This window comes from Delphinapterus leucas, chromosome 14, assembly GCF_059928025.1.
Source record: "Delphinapterus leucas isolate spDelLeu-1000000601 "Yukka" chromosome 14, BTC_Dleu_Yukka2, whole genome shotgun sequence".
Taxonomy (NCBI): Eukaryota; Metazoa; Chordata; class Mammalia; order Artiodactyla; family Monodontidae; genus Delphinapterus; species Delphinapterus leucas.
In genome coordinates this window covers 19345999-19362786 of record NC_143142.1, presented here as the reverse complement: position 1 = coordinate 19362786, position 16788 = coordinate 19345999, and the positions used below count along the sequence as shown (strand labels likewise).

The 16788-nt window shown below is 44.3% G+C and overlaps 1 protein-coding gene across 6 annotated transcripts in view; it reads right to left on the bottom strand.

Annotated features, from left to right (window-relative positions):
• Positions 1–16788, bottom strand: part of GRK3 (G protein-coupled receptor kinase 3) — a 145953-nt gene that overhangs the window by 35988 nt on the left and 93177 nt on the right. For all 6 annotated transcript variants that reach the window (XM_022550787.3, XM_022550784.2, XM_022550790.3 and 3 more), the window contains 6 exons: positions 15650–15780; positions 13371–13465; positions 9121–9228; positions 1521–1587; positions 982–1082; positions 226–292 (listed from right to left, as the gene is read on the bottom strand). In XM_022550787.3, coding sequence (XP_022406495.1) covers positions 226–292; positions 982–1082; positions 1521–1587; positions 9121–9228; positions 13371–13465; positions 15650–15780 — 569 coding nt within the window. The remainder of the gene's footprint in view (positions 1–225; positions 293–981; positions 1083–1520; positions 1588–9120; positions 9229–13370; positions 13466–15649; positions 15781–16788) is intronic.

Here is a 16788-nt window from a genome sequence, read left to right as displayed (position 1 = left end):
GACAAACGTTTCTCGTACATTTTTACATATAAACAAAGAGGGAGAAGTTGTTCCAAAGGGAATGAACCATAAGGCAGCACGTGGATAGGAGAGCAAGAAGCAGGGCTGTGGATGGAGAGCTGGGGCGGACCCTGGAGACAGAGCCAGGACGTAGAGATGCATACAGAGATGCAGATGGAGAGCACAGTCGGGGTGGTACCCGGGGTGGGGTCCCAGCAGGAGTACCTTCTGCAGGTAGACTTGCTGCCAGTCGATGCCTCTGAAGAAGTTGTGCGTTTTTAGTTCCTGTGCACTGCGGGAGACAGGGAGTCACAGCAGTGGTAAGTAAATATGCATTCAGAAATCTAAGAAACGGTTTGCAAAAATTATCTCCTATTACAGAACACACAGGGACAACTATTTCCAGCTCTTTAAGACAGCACGTAAAATATGCTTCTTTCGAAGCAATCCAAGAAACACTGTGATGTTTAGAAATACTGCACACTGAGCCTAGGAATATGGTCCATGTGATACTTTACTGGGGATGCTTATCCCAGCCTGAGATAACCTAGGGGTTTTCACAGATTATATCTATATCTGATTCTGTAATCATGAGAACAAATTTAACTAAGAACTAAATTAGAGATCTACACATTAAAGAGATTTACAGCAAATGTCTACAAGTCCTCATAGATCAGATGGCAGGGATATGAAGCACCAAATATTAATTTTGAAGCAAACTAGAAATCTAGCAGAATAGTGCATGCCAAACCCCTCCCTAAACTGAAGAAACAGTCTTTCCCAAAGATCCCTGCTAAAGTTCAGTTCACATGGAACAGAAGAAGTTGCAGACTCTGAGGAAAACACGTGGGCCAATATACATATAGTTCCCATGTGATTCCCTCCGACCCCCTCTAACTGAAATGGAAGATTCTCAATGTATTGAAAGGAACTGTTCCGCTTTCCAGGTGAAGACGCTGAAAGGCAGAAGCAACGGCCTACCCGCGTCCGTGGCAGCCGAGTCGCTTACTAACGTCTCGCTGGAGCAAGCCTTCCAGAAGGGACTTCAGCTCAGGGGAGAAGATGTCTGGAAGTTCCACATTCTGGGGGTGGGGGGGCGGGGGGAGAATACGATCTCAAAAATGCATCCAGGGAAACAGTGCCCTCACCCCCGACCAGATTTAAAGGCCATTTCTTGCATAAGGATAGCGTTTAAAAAAAAAAATTGCAGATTCATTGCCAACTAACATTGACCCTAAAGAAACACAGAACAGTTACTCATCTTCAGAGTCAATCGACAGGCGGGGGCCAGAAGAATCAGGTCTCCTCGCTCTTCTGCATTTTTCCTTTTGTTTGATTTCTTTAGTTTTGTTCTTGATTTTCTACATCTTGCTCTTACTGATTGTTAGCAAACCCTGATATTTGCCTTGGCATCTATTTCCAGTGCTTTAAGAAAGCTTTTTTTTTTTTTATACTGGTTGTGATGGAACGAAACATGAAAATTATAATGCAAAAAAAAAAAGAGTTTTTGACCTCCTTACCATGGTGAGTGTCATTCGGTCTATCTCATGCTTATCTTTGGTTTTATGTTGTCTGAAAGGGCTGTGACTGTAGAAATAAAGAAAATTCCATCACTAGATGGTTTCAGGTAACAGCAAACATTGTTGACTAATATTTGGGCAAGGTATTACGTTCTGTCACTGCTCATTTGAAACGGCAGAAATACAAAAGCCATAAACATATAAGCATTTCCGAGAAAAACTGATGATCAGATTGACAATCAGATATATTAGGTCCTGAAGGAGCAAAGGCTTAGGTTTACTTCAACTCCTGAGCTTCACGTCAATGCAGTCATGGTACCAAAATATACTTTAGCAAATAATTTAAATAATAATAAATAAAATAATTTAAAATATCACTTGGAAAAAAAATCAGCAAACAGGTATTTATGAAAGTCACACACATGGCGTTTGTCACATTACTGTTTGAGATAATGGTAACTTTCATACTTTTTTTTTTTTTTAGAAAAATGGGTATTAGTTCCTCGTACAATACAAAGAACTGCAGTCAAATCAAAACACGTCCAAGATGAACACACTTCCCCCCTAGAATCCAGTAATTTTAAGCACTACATTCCTTTGAGGATAAGAGATATAAACTAACCCTATGCTCCCAGACCCTCCAGAGTTCTGAGAACTGCTCCCTCATGTCCTACTTACAAACAGCCCCAGACTTAAGAGTCAGAAACCCTGAGTTCACGCTGTGACTTGGCTGTTTGCCGGCTGTGAACCAGTCATGGAAACCTCCAGTCTCAGTCTCTTCATCTGTAAATGGCATAATGCAATATCCGTCACCAAAACGGTGACGGGAACGAATAATGTACATGCTAGTAGCCGAGACAATGGCAGGATACGGTGGGTATCTGATACACATCTGTGAAATTAATAAGGATGAGTCTAACTTTACAAAATGAATGTCTGCTTGATCAACTATGTAAAGAAATTATTCTTACACTTGATTACATTTTTAAAATGCTGAATAAGCTGGCTTTTAAAGTTAACCTTAGATATCACTTATATATGGAATCTAAAATATGACACAGATGAACTTATCTACGAAACGAAAACAGACTTACAGACATAGAGAACAGATTAGTGGTTGTCAGTGGCGGGGGTGGGGGTGGGGGGGGGAGGAATGGATTGGGAGTTTGGGATTCGCAGATGCAAACTACTATATACAGGATGGATAAACAAGTTCCTACTGTATAGCACAGGGAATTATAGTGAATATCCTATGATAAACCATAATGGAATAGAATGTGAAGAAGAATATGTGTGTGTGTGTGTATATATATAAATATATATATATACACACACACATACATATATATATATATAAAACTGAATCACTTGGCTGTACACTAAAAACTAACACAACATTGTAAATCAACTATATTTCAATAAAATAAATTAAAAAAACAAAGATACTCTTAGCATTAAAAGAGACTAGTAAACATGCAAACTAGAAAACCCTGACCTTATTTATTTTGAAAATTAAAGAAGGGATATGGTTGAGATTTCTGATGGTAAGACATGCCTGTGAAATGATCAACCCTGTAGATTTATTTATAAGGCATATATAACATAATCTGAGGCAAGATATCATATAAAATAGTTAACTCTATAAAATGGATAAGGATGTTGGGCACATAAATCAATGTGATTTAGAAAAAAGAACTAAAACGTCCACCCACTCTTGCTACTGAATAAGTTAAACTATGATGATGATTCCACTTCAGAGTATTTATTTAAATATTTCAATTTTCACTTTGTACAAGAGAGGGCACTCTAACGCTTGCTTTCTTTCCTAGGCAGTGAAAAACACAGTAATTTCCATCTCTTGAAAGCATTAATTTGGAAAACAAAATCTAAACAAGGTAAATTAGTACCAAGCAAACACACGCCAATCTTTAAAACAGATTTTGATTGGAAATAGTCTTTGCATCCTAATTGTTTCCAAGGAGAAAAATGTAAAATTACTGCATTTAAAAAGCAAATGGGATAGAATAACAAACTATATCTGTTGTTTATGAGATACTATAATTTTTAAAAACTTGACTTGTATCATTCTGTATGCAAAATACACAGAGATATTAACATGTTCATGGTTCAAGAGAAAAGGAATATAGTTTATTAAATCTTACTACAACTTCAGTCTCTCTTCATGACACAACTGCTCCTACCCCACAGAGTTCCTTAACGTATAAAAGGGGATTGTGTGAAGGTCTCCTGTGTTTCGGCAAATCCATCTGCTTTGGCTCCTGTGTGCAAAGCCGGAGGACCCCTTCCTGCTCTCAACCCTCATGCGCTTGCCTGCGTCTGATGCTGGAAGCAGAGGGCTGTGCCCAGACACTTGGAGAGAAGGACGACTGTGTTCTGACAGAGATGCTCCGTGCTAAATTTAAAAACTCTTTCATGTGACCAGAGGGAGGGCTTTGCGAGGGGACGGGAGTTAAAGTTAGCGGTGCCAAAAACATTCCCGGCACACGGGCCCGATCGCTACAAATCCCATTTGATAAATATAGCTCTGCCACGTCTGACTCAATAAGAAACAATCGGAAATGCTTGTCGGATCTTCGGTTCTGGACTGTTGTGCTGAGAAAGTCTGGTCTTTCAAGCCCTGAGGCGCATCTGTTTCCAATGTCTTCTTGATTATTCTTTGTGAACAAAACCCAAGATTCTGTTTCTATTTTGGAAAATGTTAAAGAAAACCTCCTATAGTAATGATCTCCATTCTGAGGGAGGCACGTGGTGCTCGCAGATCCTGTGTGATCACAGCTGCTCCCCGACGCAGCCGCTTTAAATAGGAGACAGTAACGGGCCTGTCAACAGCTTATGACGTGGGCCAAGCTCTTCCAACAGCACATGCAACACTCCGGCTGCGTCGGGGGACGTTATGGGAATAGAATTCACATGTACAGTGGTCAGATGTGGCTTTTGAATAACAGAGAGAGTGGGAGAGCCGAAAATTTCCCCCCAAACGAGTTGGGAAATCGTTCAAGGCATGCTAAATGATGGGGAAACACACACACACACACACACACACACACACACACGCACGATACATCATTCACAGTGAAAAGATGAGCTCAGAAACAATCCATTTATAAATACAAGTGACTACACATCTTTACGTCAAAAATTAATTTTAGGGCTTCCCTGGTGGCGCAGTGGTTGAGAGTCCACCTGCCGATGCAGGGGACACGGGTTCGTGTCCCGGTCCGGGAAGATCCCACATGCCGCGGAGCGGCTGGGCCCGTGAGCCATAGCTGCTGAGCCTGCGTGTCTGGAGCCTGTGCTCCACAGCGGGAGAGGCCATAGCGGTGAGAGGCCCGCGTTATCGCAAAAAAAAAAAAAAAATTTTAGAATACCAAAAAGGTTGCATGTCACATCAAATGTGAGTTTTGAACCTAAGCCAATAGCTACCAAAGTATTTATAAACATTCCTGTTTTTCCCTATGGGAGCCAACTCGGCAACCTCAGGCAGAGCTCAGTTCTCCCCAGACCACCACCTGGGCTCTCTCCTTGTGTCTGACAACCAATGGTGACAAGTTTAAGATCAAGGCTACTGTCACGTCAATTCTTTCCCTTCACAGAGAGCTGAACTCTAGATTGAGGATGATGACGGTGATTCCGCACATCTGCAATATGGACACCTCTTTATACACAGATGCTCTTCAGGGTCTGACAGTCAGCTGAAGTGGAAGCAGTGACCCCCACCCAACATACAGCCCTGAGCGGATGGGTCCATCACTGAGTCCAGGGATGCAAACACGTTCTCGGGCCTCGACAGCTTCCTTACATCCAGGTTCCTGTCCCTTGCACCCTGTGGGATCCTTCTAGGGTGTCACAACAGAACTAGGGGTTCAGACAAGTGTTTCAGCGGAAGCAATGGGGCACACTGGTCAGTGTGAGCAGTATCTGATCAGAGAAAACAGAAGCGAAAAGAAGACCCTTGGTGACCACTGGTCACCCTCACTGCGCAGATGTGGGGAGGAGGGGAAGAGACTTGCTCCGGGGCAGTTTCTCATCCTCAGCTGTGTGATCCTTCGTGGGAGCAGCGGGGGCCGCCCTGTGCACGGTGCGATGCTTAGCAGCAACCCTGGCCTCGACCCGCTGGATGCCACGTTGTGACAACCAAAAATGTCCCCGGGCATTGCCAAGCACTCCTGGGGTTGAGGACGAGCGCTGGGGAGTGGCTGGCGTGGAGTCTGGTTCATCCCATGAGGACTGATGCCGCGGCCGCCCCATGAGAGCGCCAGGATACCGGGGGACAGACTGCCTGTGAAGCCCGCACCCGGGAAGCTGTGTTGGCCGCGCTCTCCTCCCACCCCCTCCTGAGTTACCTGTTTCAGTTCCTTAGGCCCCTTGTGTCTGGGAAAAGATAGCTACTCGGGCTCCCTCTGTACAGTGTGTAAGAACTGAATAGGGTGCTTCTGTACGCCTGGATGGAACCTTCTTACCCCTCGTTTAAGCTGAGGGGACGAAGGCTCCATCGCCTCCAGATCTCACCATGATGCTTTGCTCCTGAAGGGCCCTCAATAAACATCAGCTTAATATGAACCACTGATACTTTATACCCATTGACGTTGGTAGTGATGTGACCATCCTCCCAATCACCTTGAATCTAAACTCCTATCTGTCCATAGCCAAGCATCCACTGAAAAAACAAAAACCACTATGGACTGTAAGAACGATATTGTTAAGTCATTTGTGGCCTTTCTGATCCCAGTACCACAGCGCTTACTCAAGCCTTTGCCTGGGTTCTTAGACATGCCTCCCACCAGCATCCTCTTACTGAAGAGCAACCCAACCTTTGCTTAAAAGATGCTTCCTTTCTCTGTCCCTCCTTTGCTTAAAAGCCCTCAGTCTCTGGGGCCTTAAGAACAAAGCCCCACCTGCACAGCATGGAATTCTAGGTAGCCCCCGGCCCTGCCCCAATTTTCTCCATCTTCTCATCTTCTCACTCAGCACACCTTCCCCGCGACCAACAGCTGACCCCCCCACCTCACTCACAGGTCGTTGATGGGGAAAGACCACCTGCACCTGCTCCATACTGTCCCCTCCCCGTCGTCTACTTCCGCTCCAGGTCTTCATCCTGCCATCCTGTCTGTGAGAGAACACTTCCCATACCAACTCTTACGTGAAGTTGTCAAGTCGGCCCTGTGCTTCCAGGTTAGACCTGGTGATCCCATTTCTGCTCTCCCAGCACCGCCCATACAGCTCACGATTTTGTGTGTGTGTGTACCTATCTACTCTCCTCTGAGTTCCTCCAGGACTGTGTGTGGCTCCCCCTCTCCCTCCCTCCCTCCCCCACAGCATCAAGCACAGGCTCTTGCATACTGCAGGTACTCAATAAATGCTCACCGAATTGTATTTAAATCACTTAAGTCAAAAAATGTTTCCCCGCTCTTTGGTTTCAGTGTTCTCTCCATTCCTGGGATTGCCTTTTGAACAAGTGCTAGGAAGAATGGCAGACGATCATACATCTTCGTAGGGAAGATTCGTCTATTCTCTTTGTTAGGCATTGGAAGGATTCTTGCCATTTTCAGGCTCAGTGGATGGTCACCAGGCAGTGACGGGGAGCTGGCTATCTGTGAGGCGGGACATGCCTTCACAGGGCAGCTCAAATGCTGAACGGACATTCTTGCGTCAAACTGAAGTCTGTTCCCTCCTGAAAACGCTCACTGTCTAGAGCTGTGCAGATGGGCACGCCTCCTTCAATGAGATGGGCCTTCCAACAGCTGCAGCCAACAGGATGGCTGCCTGAGGCACTGTACCCAGCTCTCTGAACCTGTCCACATGAGCCACGGTTTCTAGCTGCCACCATTCTCATCTCTTCTTATCCATCCATCCCATCCCATCCCCATGACCATCCTCTGGATGTCTTCCTGTTGGCCAAGATTCCTCTCAATAGGGGTCACATCAAACATAATGCTTCAGTCAAGCCTGATCAAGGATGTCATAAACGAATTACCACCTTCCAGTGCAGTCCTCCAAACTTGAACCATGACCAAGTAAGACGGAACTGGCTTTATCAGCTACAAATCACACTGCTGGCATAGAGATAACGATCAAACCAATTACCAGATCTTTTAAAAAATAGTGGTATATGCCAGATCATCCCTAGACTACACAGATGGACATTATTATAAACAGACAGAATAACAATATTAAACAAAAATCAATAAACAAACAAAGCCCTAAATGCAAGATTTTGCAAGTTTCCCTGCCACATTCTACAACTGACTTTTGAATCCTGAGTTAATGCATTCAGCTTTTGCTGTTGTGCAGAGTTTTTCTTAAATCATCTCGTGACTCTCTAAGTGTGGATTCTAATCTCCAACCCCTTCTTCAGCGGGGACCTCAGTGAAGATGGTGTGTCCGGATGCACTTACCATGCATGCAGGGACTCCCGCTGGCTGGAGAAACATCTCGGGTGGGAAGTGGTTTTCTCTGATTTGCTTTGCAGAAACTCTCTAATTAGGTCAGCTAGTCTGATGACATGAATTAAGGCCATCCAGGCTCCACAAACATGATAATTCAATTAAGGACCAACAGGACCTGACTCTCTGAGCAATAATACAATTTTAGTTCCCAAGTGAATGTGGTGAGCAGAGAACAACTAGATTATCCAGGTCCTGGGGAAGCAGCCGGGGTGCTTGGAACCTAGTTTGGGGGGAAGACAGGGAATCCAGCCTCTTTTCAGATTGTGCTAAAGGTAATAAGAAGATGCAGCGATGCTCAATAAGGCTTTCTGAGGGAAACATGGCAAGTTTAGCAAACTACCAGGCCTGTGTGTTCATAGAAGCAACGTTACAGGGAGAATCCTGACTAGGAAATTTTAATGTAAACTGCTTTTTGTATCTCTGTGAATGGAGAATAATCAAAAACATACCTTAAACAATTCAGCGCTCTGTTAAAATTGGCTAAAGACTCTTAAAATTAACGGAAATATTAACATAATTTGTAAACATTCAATATGAGAACATATTTGGAGAGCGCTTTCATTCCATCCTCTTTCCGCTTGTATTTCATCGTCCCTGGTAGATTAGAACTAAGGGTCAAGTATAACAAATGAAAAACAGAGAATTACACAATTTCATTTTTGTTTTTTGAAACCTACAAATTTCAGCATGTTCACAAACAGATGCACACTTTTAAAACTGGTTCTCTTTGGGTGTGCATCCTTTCGTGTAAAAAATGCTTTAACCTCACAAGACAGTCATGAGTAATTAATTCCAGGGAAAAGAAATTCTACCCTCTTCGATTACCTACATTTAAAAATAACACTTATTCCCCAAATAAGACATCGATGGAAATATTCCAACAAAGTCTTGTTTCAGGTCTAAACGTGTTGGCATACCTTCCTGGTAGGGAACAAAAACACCGAAAGCTTATGGAAAAGAAACTCTCACTTTTACGGGCAGAAAGAGCTGTGGGCATCGCCTGGATCAGTGTGTGGCTTAAAGATCACTGTGTGATCTAAAACGATATTAGCACCTAATAACATGTAAATATTTTGGATTTTGATCCAAGTGCATGCCATGGTGATGGTACTAAGAGGACGCATTTCACTCACCCTCTCAGAAGCTTGAAAAGCATACAACCCAGGGAGAACCAGTCAGCACTGCTGTCGTACGCAGTCCCTTTCTGCAGGACCTCGGGAGCCATGTACCCGTGGGTGCCCCTAGGGAGGAGAAAGGGTATGTGCGGTTATCAGTGCTTGCAGACCTTATAAAATATTCCCAGCTCATCAAGAGGTCTGAGCATCATTCATCAATGTCGGCAACTATGAACAAGGGGGAGGGGACGACAGTGCTTCCACCAAATATGATTCAGCAAACACCCAGTGGGAAAACGACCTTTCCTGTCTTCATTAGGATAGAACTGAATATAAATAAACTACCATATGAAATGAGTATGAACAATGCGCGCACTCCACGGTCTCGGAGGTGAAATGTTAATCTCGGGAGTCCTTCCTCACTACAGCCAGGAGGAACCAAGGGCAGGCCCATTTGAGGGCTCTCCTGAGGAGATGTGTGGGGCCGGGGAAGGGAGCGGGGGGAGGGGGTGGTGAACAGTGACCACACCGTAGCGCTAGAGACCTGGAAGGGATGGGCACGGGCGTCCCCGTGTGGCGCCACCCTCCCGTGCTGAGGACCAGGGCTCGCACACATGCCCATCGTATCTCCCACCCTTCCACGGTCACGATGGTCTCCAAGGCAGGGCGGGCGTGGGGGGACAAGCCGACAGGTACGGAGACGGAGAAATCACGTATCCGGTTTAAAGAGCTGCTGACAGCTCAAAGGACTCAGCCAAACAAATGTGCAGGCGACTTGCAGGAAGCTGAGAAAAATCATTTGGGAGGACAACCATTTATATATAATATGTGTTATCTGCGACTCAAAATCCTTTCCCATTCTGCGACTCCCCACCCCTCCTTAAAGATCTGAGCACGCACTGTTCCAAGCGTGCAAGAGAGGGCTCGTGGGGAACTTTCAAAGACATGGCCTGAAATGGCCCCGAAAAAGCCTTTAACTGTAGCTCTGTTCCCATCCTCCATTGATTTTCTTCACTGATAGAATGGGTGATAAAATGACACCTTCATCCCACAGGGGTGCCGTGAGGATCACACGTATGTAACGGGCTTAGGGTAGTGCTGGCTCTTAAAAAGAACTCAACTTACGTTAGGGATTTTATTCTCTATCCTTATGTTATTATAATCCTTTTTAACTTATGCTTGGAAACAGTGAGAATCTGCTCCGAGAAGTGATCCTGGCTCAGCACTGGGCCCGATACCCTCTCTGCCTCCGAGTTCTATCTTGAAAGACTTTTCTCAAACAGTGAAAACGGGCACAGGTCCATCCCTCAGCAAAGCTCGCCATCCAGAAACCAAAGTCTGACAGCGTGAGGTCAGCAAGGCATGCTGTGAGAGTCAGAGATTTCCTCAAGGGGCCTCCAAGCCATTTTCTGGGGAGGTTTAACTTTGCTGTTGCTGGGAAAACCTCTGTGGTGACCTTTTTAACCTGCGATTCTCGGGATCAAAACCCAGTTCTGGGATGGGAAGATCTCAACGAGTATAAATGCGTGGGGTTAACGCAGATGACATCTCTGAGTGGACACTGGACACAGCAGAGCGCTAGACCTGCCCACCTCCACGGTTTTCAGCTTCTGCCTACACGGCAGCACCTAGCGCTCCCTGCCGCTTCCCACTGACGATCTGTGCTGTTCATGCTGAAAGAACACTTGAGCATTTGAAGACACGGTGACAGGGGACTGAGCTTTGTGGTCCTGGATAAAATAAGCTGGGACTCAATGAGTCACTGATGATCTGTTTGATTCCAAAAACAAAGTGTTTCTGTGTCATTTGGTGGCTGCTCCATGGTTCACTTTCAGTTTGTCAGAATGTGATTCCATCATTAGAGGGACTGAGTCTAAACCTAGCTGGAGAACCAACCACAACGCTGCTGTGCAGACGGGCCAGCGTCTGACGAAGTCCTGGCATCACACCTACAGCTTTGAAAAGACCAGAGAAGCCCGGTCTAGGGTGAAATTCTGGCCACAAATCTTTAGTCTCGTACCAAGTCGATCCTCTCAAAGCCTCAGGGGGTTCAGACAGAGTGTAAGGAACACAAGCTTTGGAGTCGGACAGAACTGGGTCTTAAGTCTAGCCCCACGATGTGCCAGGCATGTGACTTTGTTCAAGTTCCTTAGTTTCTCTGAACCTCAGTTTCCATCCCATAGAAGTAGATGATTATAACGCATGCCCTGTGGGTCCTCTGTGAAGATAACAACATATTCAGAGCAGCCGGCCACACATTCCTGGGACAGCCGACGTTCAACTCATGGCATGAGTGCTGTCCCCCAGACCGGTCACTTCCTGGACAGCCCCCGGGCTGCTGGTTCCAGGAGGTCAGGGAGCTCTTCTGCCTCAGTCCCCGCTGCATCGCCAGCACCTGGCACACAGCCAATGCGAAGTAAATACTTATTACATGAAGGAGTTGACTTCACCCTCACAAGTGTCACGTGAAGTAAGCAGCATTGTTACTACCTCTTTATAGAGGAGAAAAATGAGGCTGGTGCCACGTGGAAGGAGGATTCAAACCCACATCTGCTGACTCAAAAGCCTTTGCTCTCAGCCATGACATGCCTCCTCTACTTAAAAATACAAAATTTTGTTGTGCGTTTATCCTTTTTAAGTAGTGGCCTCACTACCAGCGTTTAAACATGAAAATCAACCTTCCCGATCCCATCCCTTTACAGATGCTGTTCAGCTATGGACAAAAGCCCGTCTTTCAGAGCTGACATGTGAATTACACTAAGAAGAGGGGGAGGTCCTGTAAGGGAATAAGTAGCTCTGCATCTGAAAGTTAATTCCCTTGGGAGATTAACTCTTCTGAGCTCTCGGATTCATATTCAGTTGTGACTATACTAAATTGAAGAAATTAGCATACCAAATAGCCGTGGCATTAAAAATTCAAATGATTCTCTTAAAAATGTCTGATGAACTCCCTGGGAGAGGCTTATACAACCCCAGGTTCTGGCCTCATAATTGTCAAGTGCTGGCAAAATGCTAAGGCTTTTATCACCATATCCCAGATTCTGTAGGAAGAGAGAAACATGGTTACAGAAACGGTGCTAATCGCTATTAACATCTGATCCGGGCTTTAAATGGCAATTCTGATTTAACGTAGCCCCTCATAAAGTACTGCAGTTTTAGAACCACTTTATTTTTAGTCCCACAAAAAAAAAAAAACAAAAACAGGATTTATAGTTTATTTTCTGCACGGATGCATGAAATGAGACTCCTGGGAGTTACTTCAAGACCACTCAACACAGTAATGATGCACAATAAAATGGAATTTTAAGAGCTTCACTGCTAAGACTGATATATTGAAAAAGAAAAATCAAGCAAAAGTCACCTGTTTTTCCACAAACTGCACATATGTCCACATCTTCCACCCAGATAAACTGATACTAAAGAAATAGGAATAAAAACCAGTACGTATTCCGTTCTGCTTCTCCTGAGCCCCGGGGCATCTACTTCATACTCCTGTTGTCATTTTAACAATCTCAGGTTCAGGGAAGTCCTTGGGCCAGTGTCAACACTTGCAGAACAAGCATGGCCACTGCTGGAAGCAGCTTAGGGTCCCCTGAGAGGGGACAGGTGCTGGCCGACGGCCAGGGCGTCAGGGAGCTTCCTCTGCATGGTTGTTTAGAGGACGAATGTAATATTCAGATCTAACAATATGACCTGCATTAAAAGCTTGAACTGCAAGGAGATGATTTTTTAAATTAAAAAAAGAACTCTAATTTCTTTTTAGCGAAAAACCCCCAAACTTTTGAAAAAGAAGGAAAACGTAGATGGAGAGAGAAACCTGACCTCTGGGCCTTCCTTGGAAAGTTCTACGCAATTGCCTGTGCACCTTGTTTGGCATATAAGCTTTCAGGGGTCTATTACTACCTCTACCCTATAGATAAAGAGACTGAGGGTCAAGCAGGTGAGCTGACTGCCTCAGGGTCACACGGCCAGCATGGATTTGGGTCTGCTGCTGAGGCCCCTATCTTTCCCTTAGACCACCCTGCCCCCAGGCAGCTACACTGTGGGTCCCTGCATGTTCCCCCAACTGGTGAGAGCGAGCACACCATCACCCTTATCTCCTCTCCCACAGCCTGGGATACGGGACCTTCCCCTGACCCGGCACTGCCACATGCTGAAAATCGCTATTGGCAAGAAAAAAATGGGGGAACAAATGACCACGTCGGGGTCTGAGTGAATAGGCAAGTTGAGTTAGGAAACGACAGGGACAGAGGTGCTATACTACTCACACACTCGCGTGCGGCTTCTTTTTGGAAAAATCGCAGGCAAGACCAAGGTCTGATATCCTAACGTGTCCGTGTTCATCCAAGAGGATATTTGCGGGCTAAAATGAAAGAGAAGGTGATCTTCAAGAGTCCCCAAGATGTCCCAGGGGCTAACTTCTAAAACTATTGGCACTTGATATCTCATTATTTTATCACAGTTCATTCCTACACATGAATCCTAGCATTAATTATATCATCACATCCAAGTGGGGCATGATACCGACAATGGCATGTTTCATGTTAATTTCAGCAGGAAAGTGGTAATGACAGATGGGAAGGATTCTACTCATTTGATGATGGGACACAGGGCAGGTAAGACTGGAGGGTTACAACCACAGTCTATCGGAGTTAAAGTATTTCTTTTTCACAGCAAGAAGTGCAATCCAGCCAGAATGGTCAGTCTCTCCCCAAAGGGAGTGAGTCCACAGGCTCCTTGGCCTCTGTAACTGCTAGGACTTCAGAGAATGAAGCCACGAAGCACAGCACAGAAAGGAATCTTGTAAAAATATACAAATAGTGACCAAAGAAATCAAAATATTCCACAGTGCCGCATTAATCCCGATAAACGTCATTTCTGTTTATTAGTACAGAATCAACAGAGGGCCCTACCAAATGACCAAATATGATTTTGACCACAACTCTGATGAGACGTATCCATTAAGATTAGATTTAGTCAGCATAATCGTGGAAAACAAAGTTCCTCTCCCTAATACACACTGAATTACAGTCATCTTGATATTTTTCTGCTGGAGATCAGCTATTGATTTGCTTGAAAGAAAAATAATGACATGCCATTATAAACCTGAAGCGTGAATAGTCATGAATGACTAGAATTAAGTCTGAATAGAAATTGCATAATACCATTGCCTACTAAATAGCTTAGAAGACAAAAATACTGCATCAAGATGATTAGAAACCAGTTATAGATTTAAATTAAAATGTATCACAATGGCGCTTCATGGGCCTTCGGCGTGTATTTTATTCTTCTGCAAAACTCACCATGAGGAAATAAAATGTCATGTGCCAACCAGTGTCTAATTATTTCTAATGTGATGAAAATACTTTTTTTCTTCTTTATGTTCATATGAAGAAGGCTAAGGGAGTAATTCTTTAACCTTGCAGGAGGCTTTAAAAGTTACAAAGTCCCTTGTGAAAAACATAATATGCCCAACACTAAAATACACCATTTTAGATTCTTAGGAGGTAACCTGTAAAAGCTAATCAAAACACACGAGCAAAGGAACATCATGTGTACATTTTAGCTGGTTAACCTGGGTTCAGGTTAAGAAGGAAGCAGAGAGGAGGCAAACCCACTCTCCTCCCAACCTCCTTGGGAAGTTGCCATGGCTATCATTTTTCTTCTCACCATTATTTACACCTTTATATATCTGCGCGATCATTTCTATATAGTTTGTCAAGGTCCCGTTTATCTCCTCCCCCATCTTCATGCGGCTGGCTAGACGAATATCACCGCGGATGTACCAAGCAAACTCCCAACTCCCTCCTTAACGCAGAACCTGGGACCAAGCATCATGGTCTGGAATGGAAAAACTCAGAACGCGCTTATTTCCTTTTTTTCCAAGTCCAGTAAGATTTTAAAGAGAACCACAGTGAAGAAGCCCAAGCATGGAAGACTGGGGCTATGTAGTTCAGGGATTTGAAAGTCCATTAGTGATTTTTTAAGGCAAATTCAAAACAATCTGAGGCTCAGAGAGTGCCCTTTGGGGGAAATTCTCCAGGCTGTCAGCCACTCTGCCCTGATCGGATCAGGCTTGCCTCAAATGAGTTATAACTCAGCCCTTCGACGTGTTGGTTCACAGGTAGATACTTCCCATAAGACATGTATGTTCTCTGCTAGTTCGCCTTTGTGCACCTCCAGGTCTCACATTAAACCAGAGCCAGCTGCTTAGTGAACATTAATGGAATTACAATCAATTGCAAAATGGGCGACAACAAAACACCCCTACCCTGCTTTTCACTAATTAACCAATTGAAGTTTTTGAGTTGGCATATGTGCTGCACCAGGCACGGAGGTAACAGGGACAAGTAGGATGGAGTCCTTAGAACAGAGTTCAGAGTCTGGAGGAGACCGACATCACAAAGGTGATGCCTTTATCGGGGCTGAGACGAGGAAAATGACAGGATACCATGAAAGAGGTGGAAACGCCTGTTAGACCACAACTGCAATACGACACCTACTGCACAGGTCCGATAAACAGAAGGAGTCTGTCCAATGGCCTTACCTTCAAATCTCTGTAAACGACAAACCGATTGTGCATGTGTTCCAGCCCCAGGATGACTTCTGTGGCGTAAAACCGCATCTCCTTCTCAGAAAACACCCCGTGCTGTGAAAGGTGATAGTGCAAATCGCCCCCTGGAATCAGAGACGTGGAATTTAAATTCAGTGCATTAATTTAAAGGGAACAAAAACCACTGTCATCCTGCATAGTTATGATACAGTCGAAAAAGGTAAACTATGCTTCTGCTTTGTCTCTCTCTCTCTCTCTCTCTCTCTCTCTCTATATATATATATATATGTATGTATATATATATATATATATATATATATGTCATTGATTTCTGTAATTTGACCAAATGCTTTAAAAATTCTAGAGAAAACTAAAACATTGAGAAGACTTAGATGTGACAATGGCCAGGACGATATGAAACAAAGCCACCGTTCTCTGACAGGTATCACAGCTCCCAGATGTACCATCAAGGGGGAGGGAGGGTTAGCTAATCTGCTTTGATTACTTGCGTTCTGGCTAATAACTGAATCAACCCATGTAGTGATCCAGTAGGTGGCTTAGCAACTCATTCTGTGGACAATAAATAGTAAGGAAACAAAACAAACACATTGATCATATTGATAGATATATGAGAAAGCAAATACAGCAAAATTTTAACTGGTAAAACCCAGGTGGTGTGTATTCGGGTGTCCCCAGTAAAATTCTTTCAATTTTGCCATATGTTTAGAGTTTTCATAATAAAATGTTGGAAAAGGCAAATCATCATATGGCCTCAAGTTACAGAGACACAGAAGGCTACAAACAGGGTAAGGGAATGTTCTTATAAAGTATAAAAGAAGAGCCTCAATTGATCTACGAAAGTTCATGTGTGTCCAACTTTATTGCCCTTGATTTTATAAGTACCTTCCTGTTCACACACACATATTCCTGTATAACCACTACCAGATCAAGGTGTAGAAGATTTCCAGCATTGCTGAAGGCTTCCCATGCCCATCCCAGGCAGTATATCAGCTCACAGCCCCTAATTAAAGCTATTGTAACCTCTCCCCCCATAGATTAGTTTTGCCAGTTCTGATGGTCACATAAATAGACTCACACAGGGGACATGCTGCTGTGTCTGCTCATTATAATGT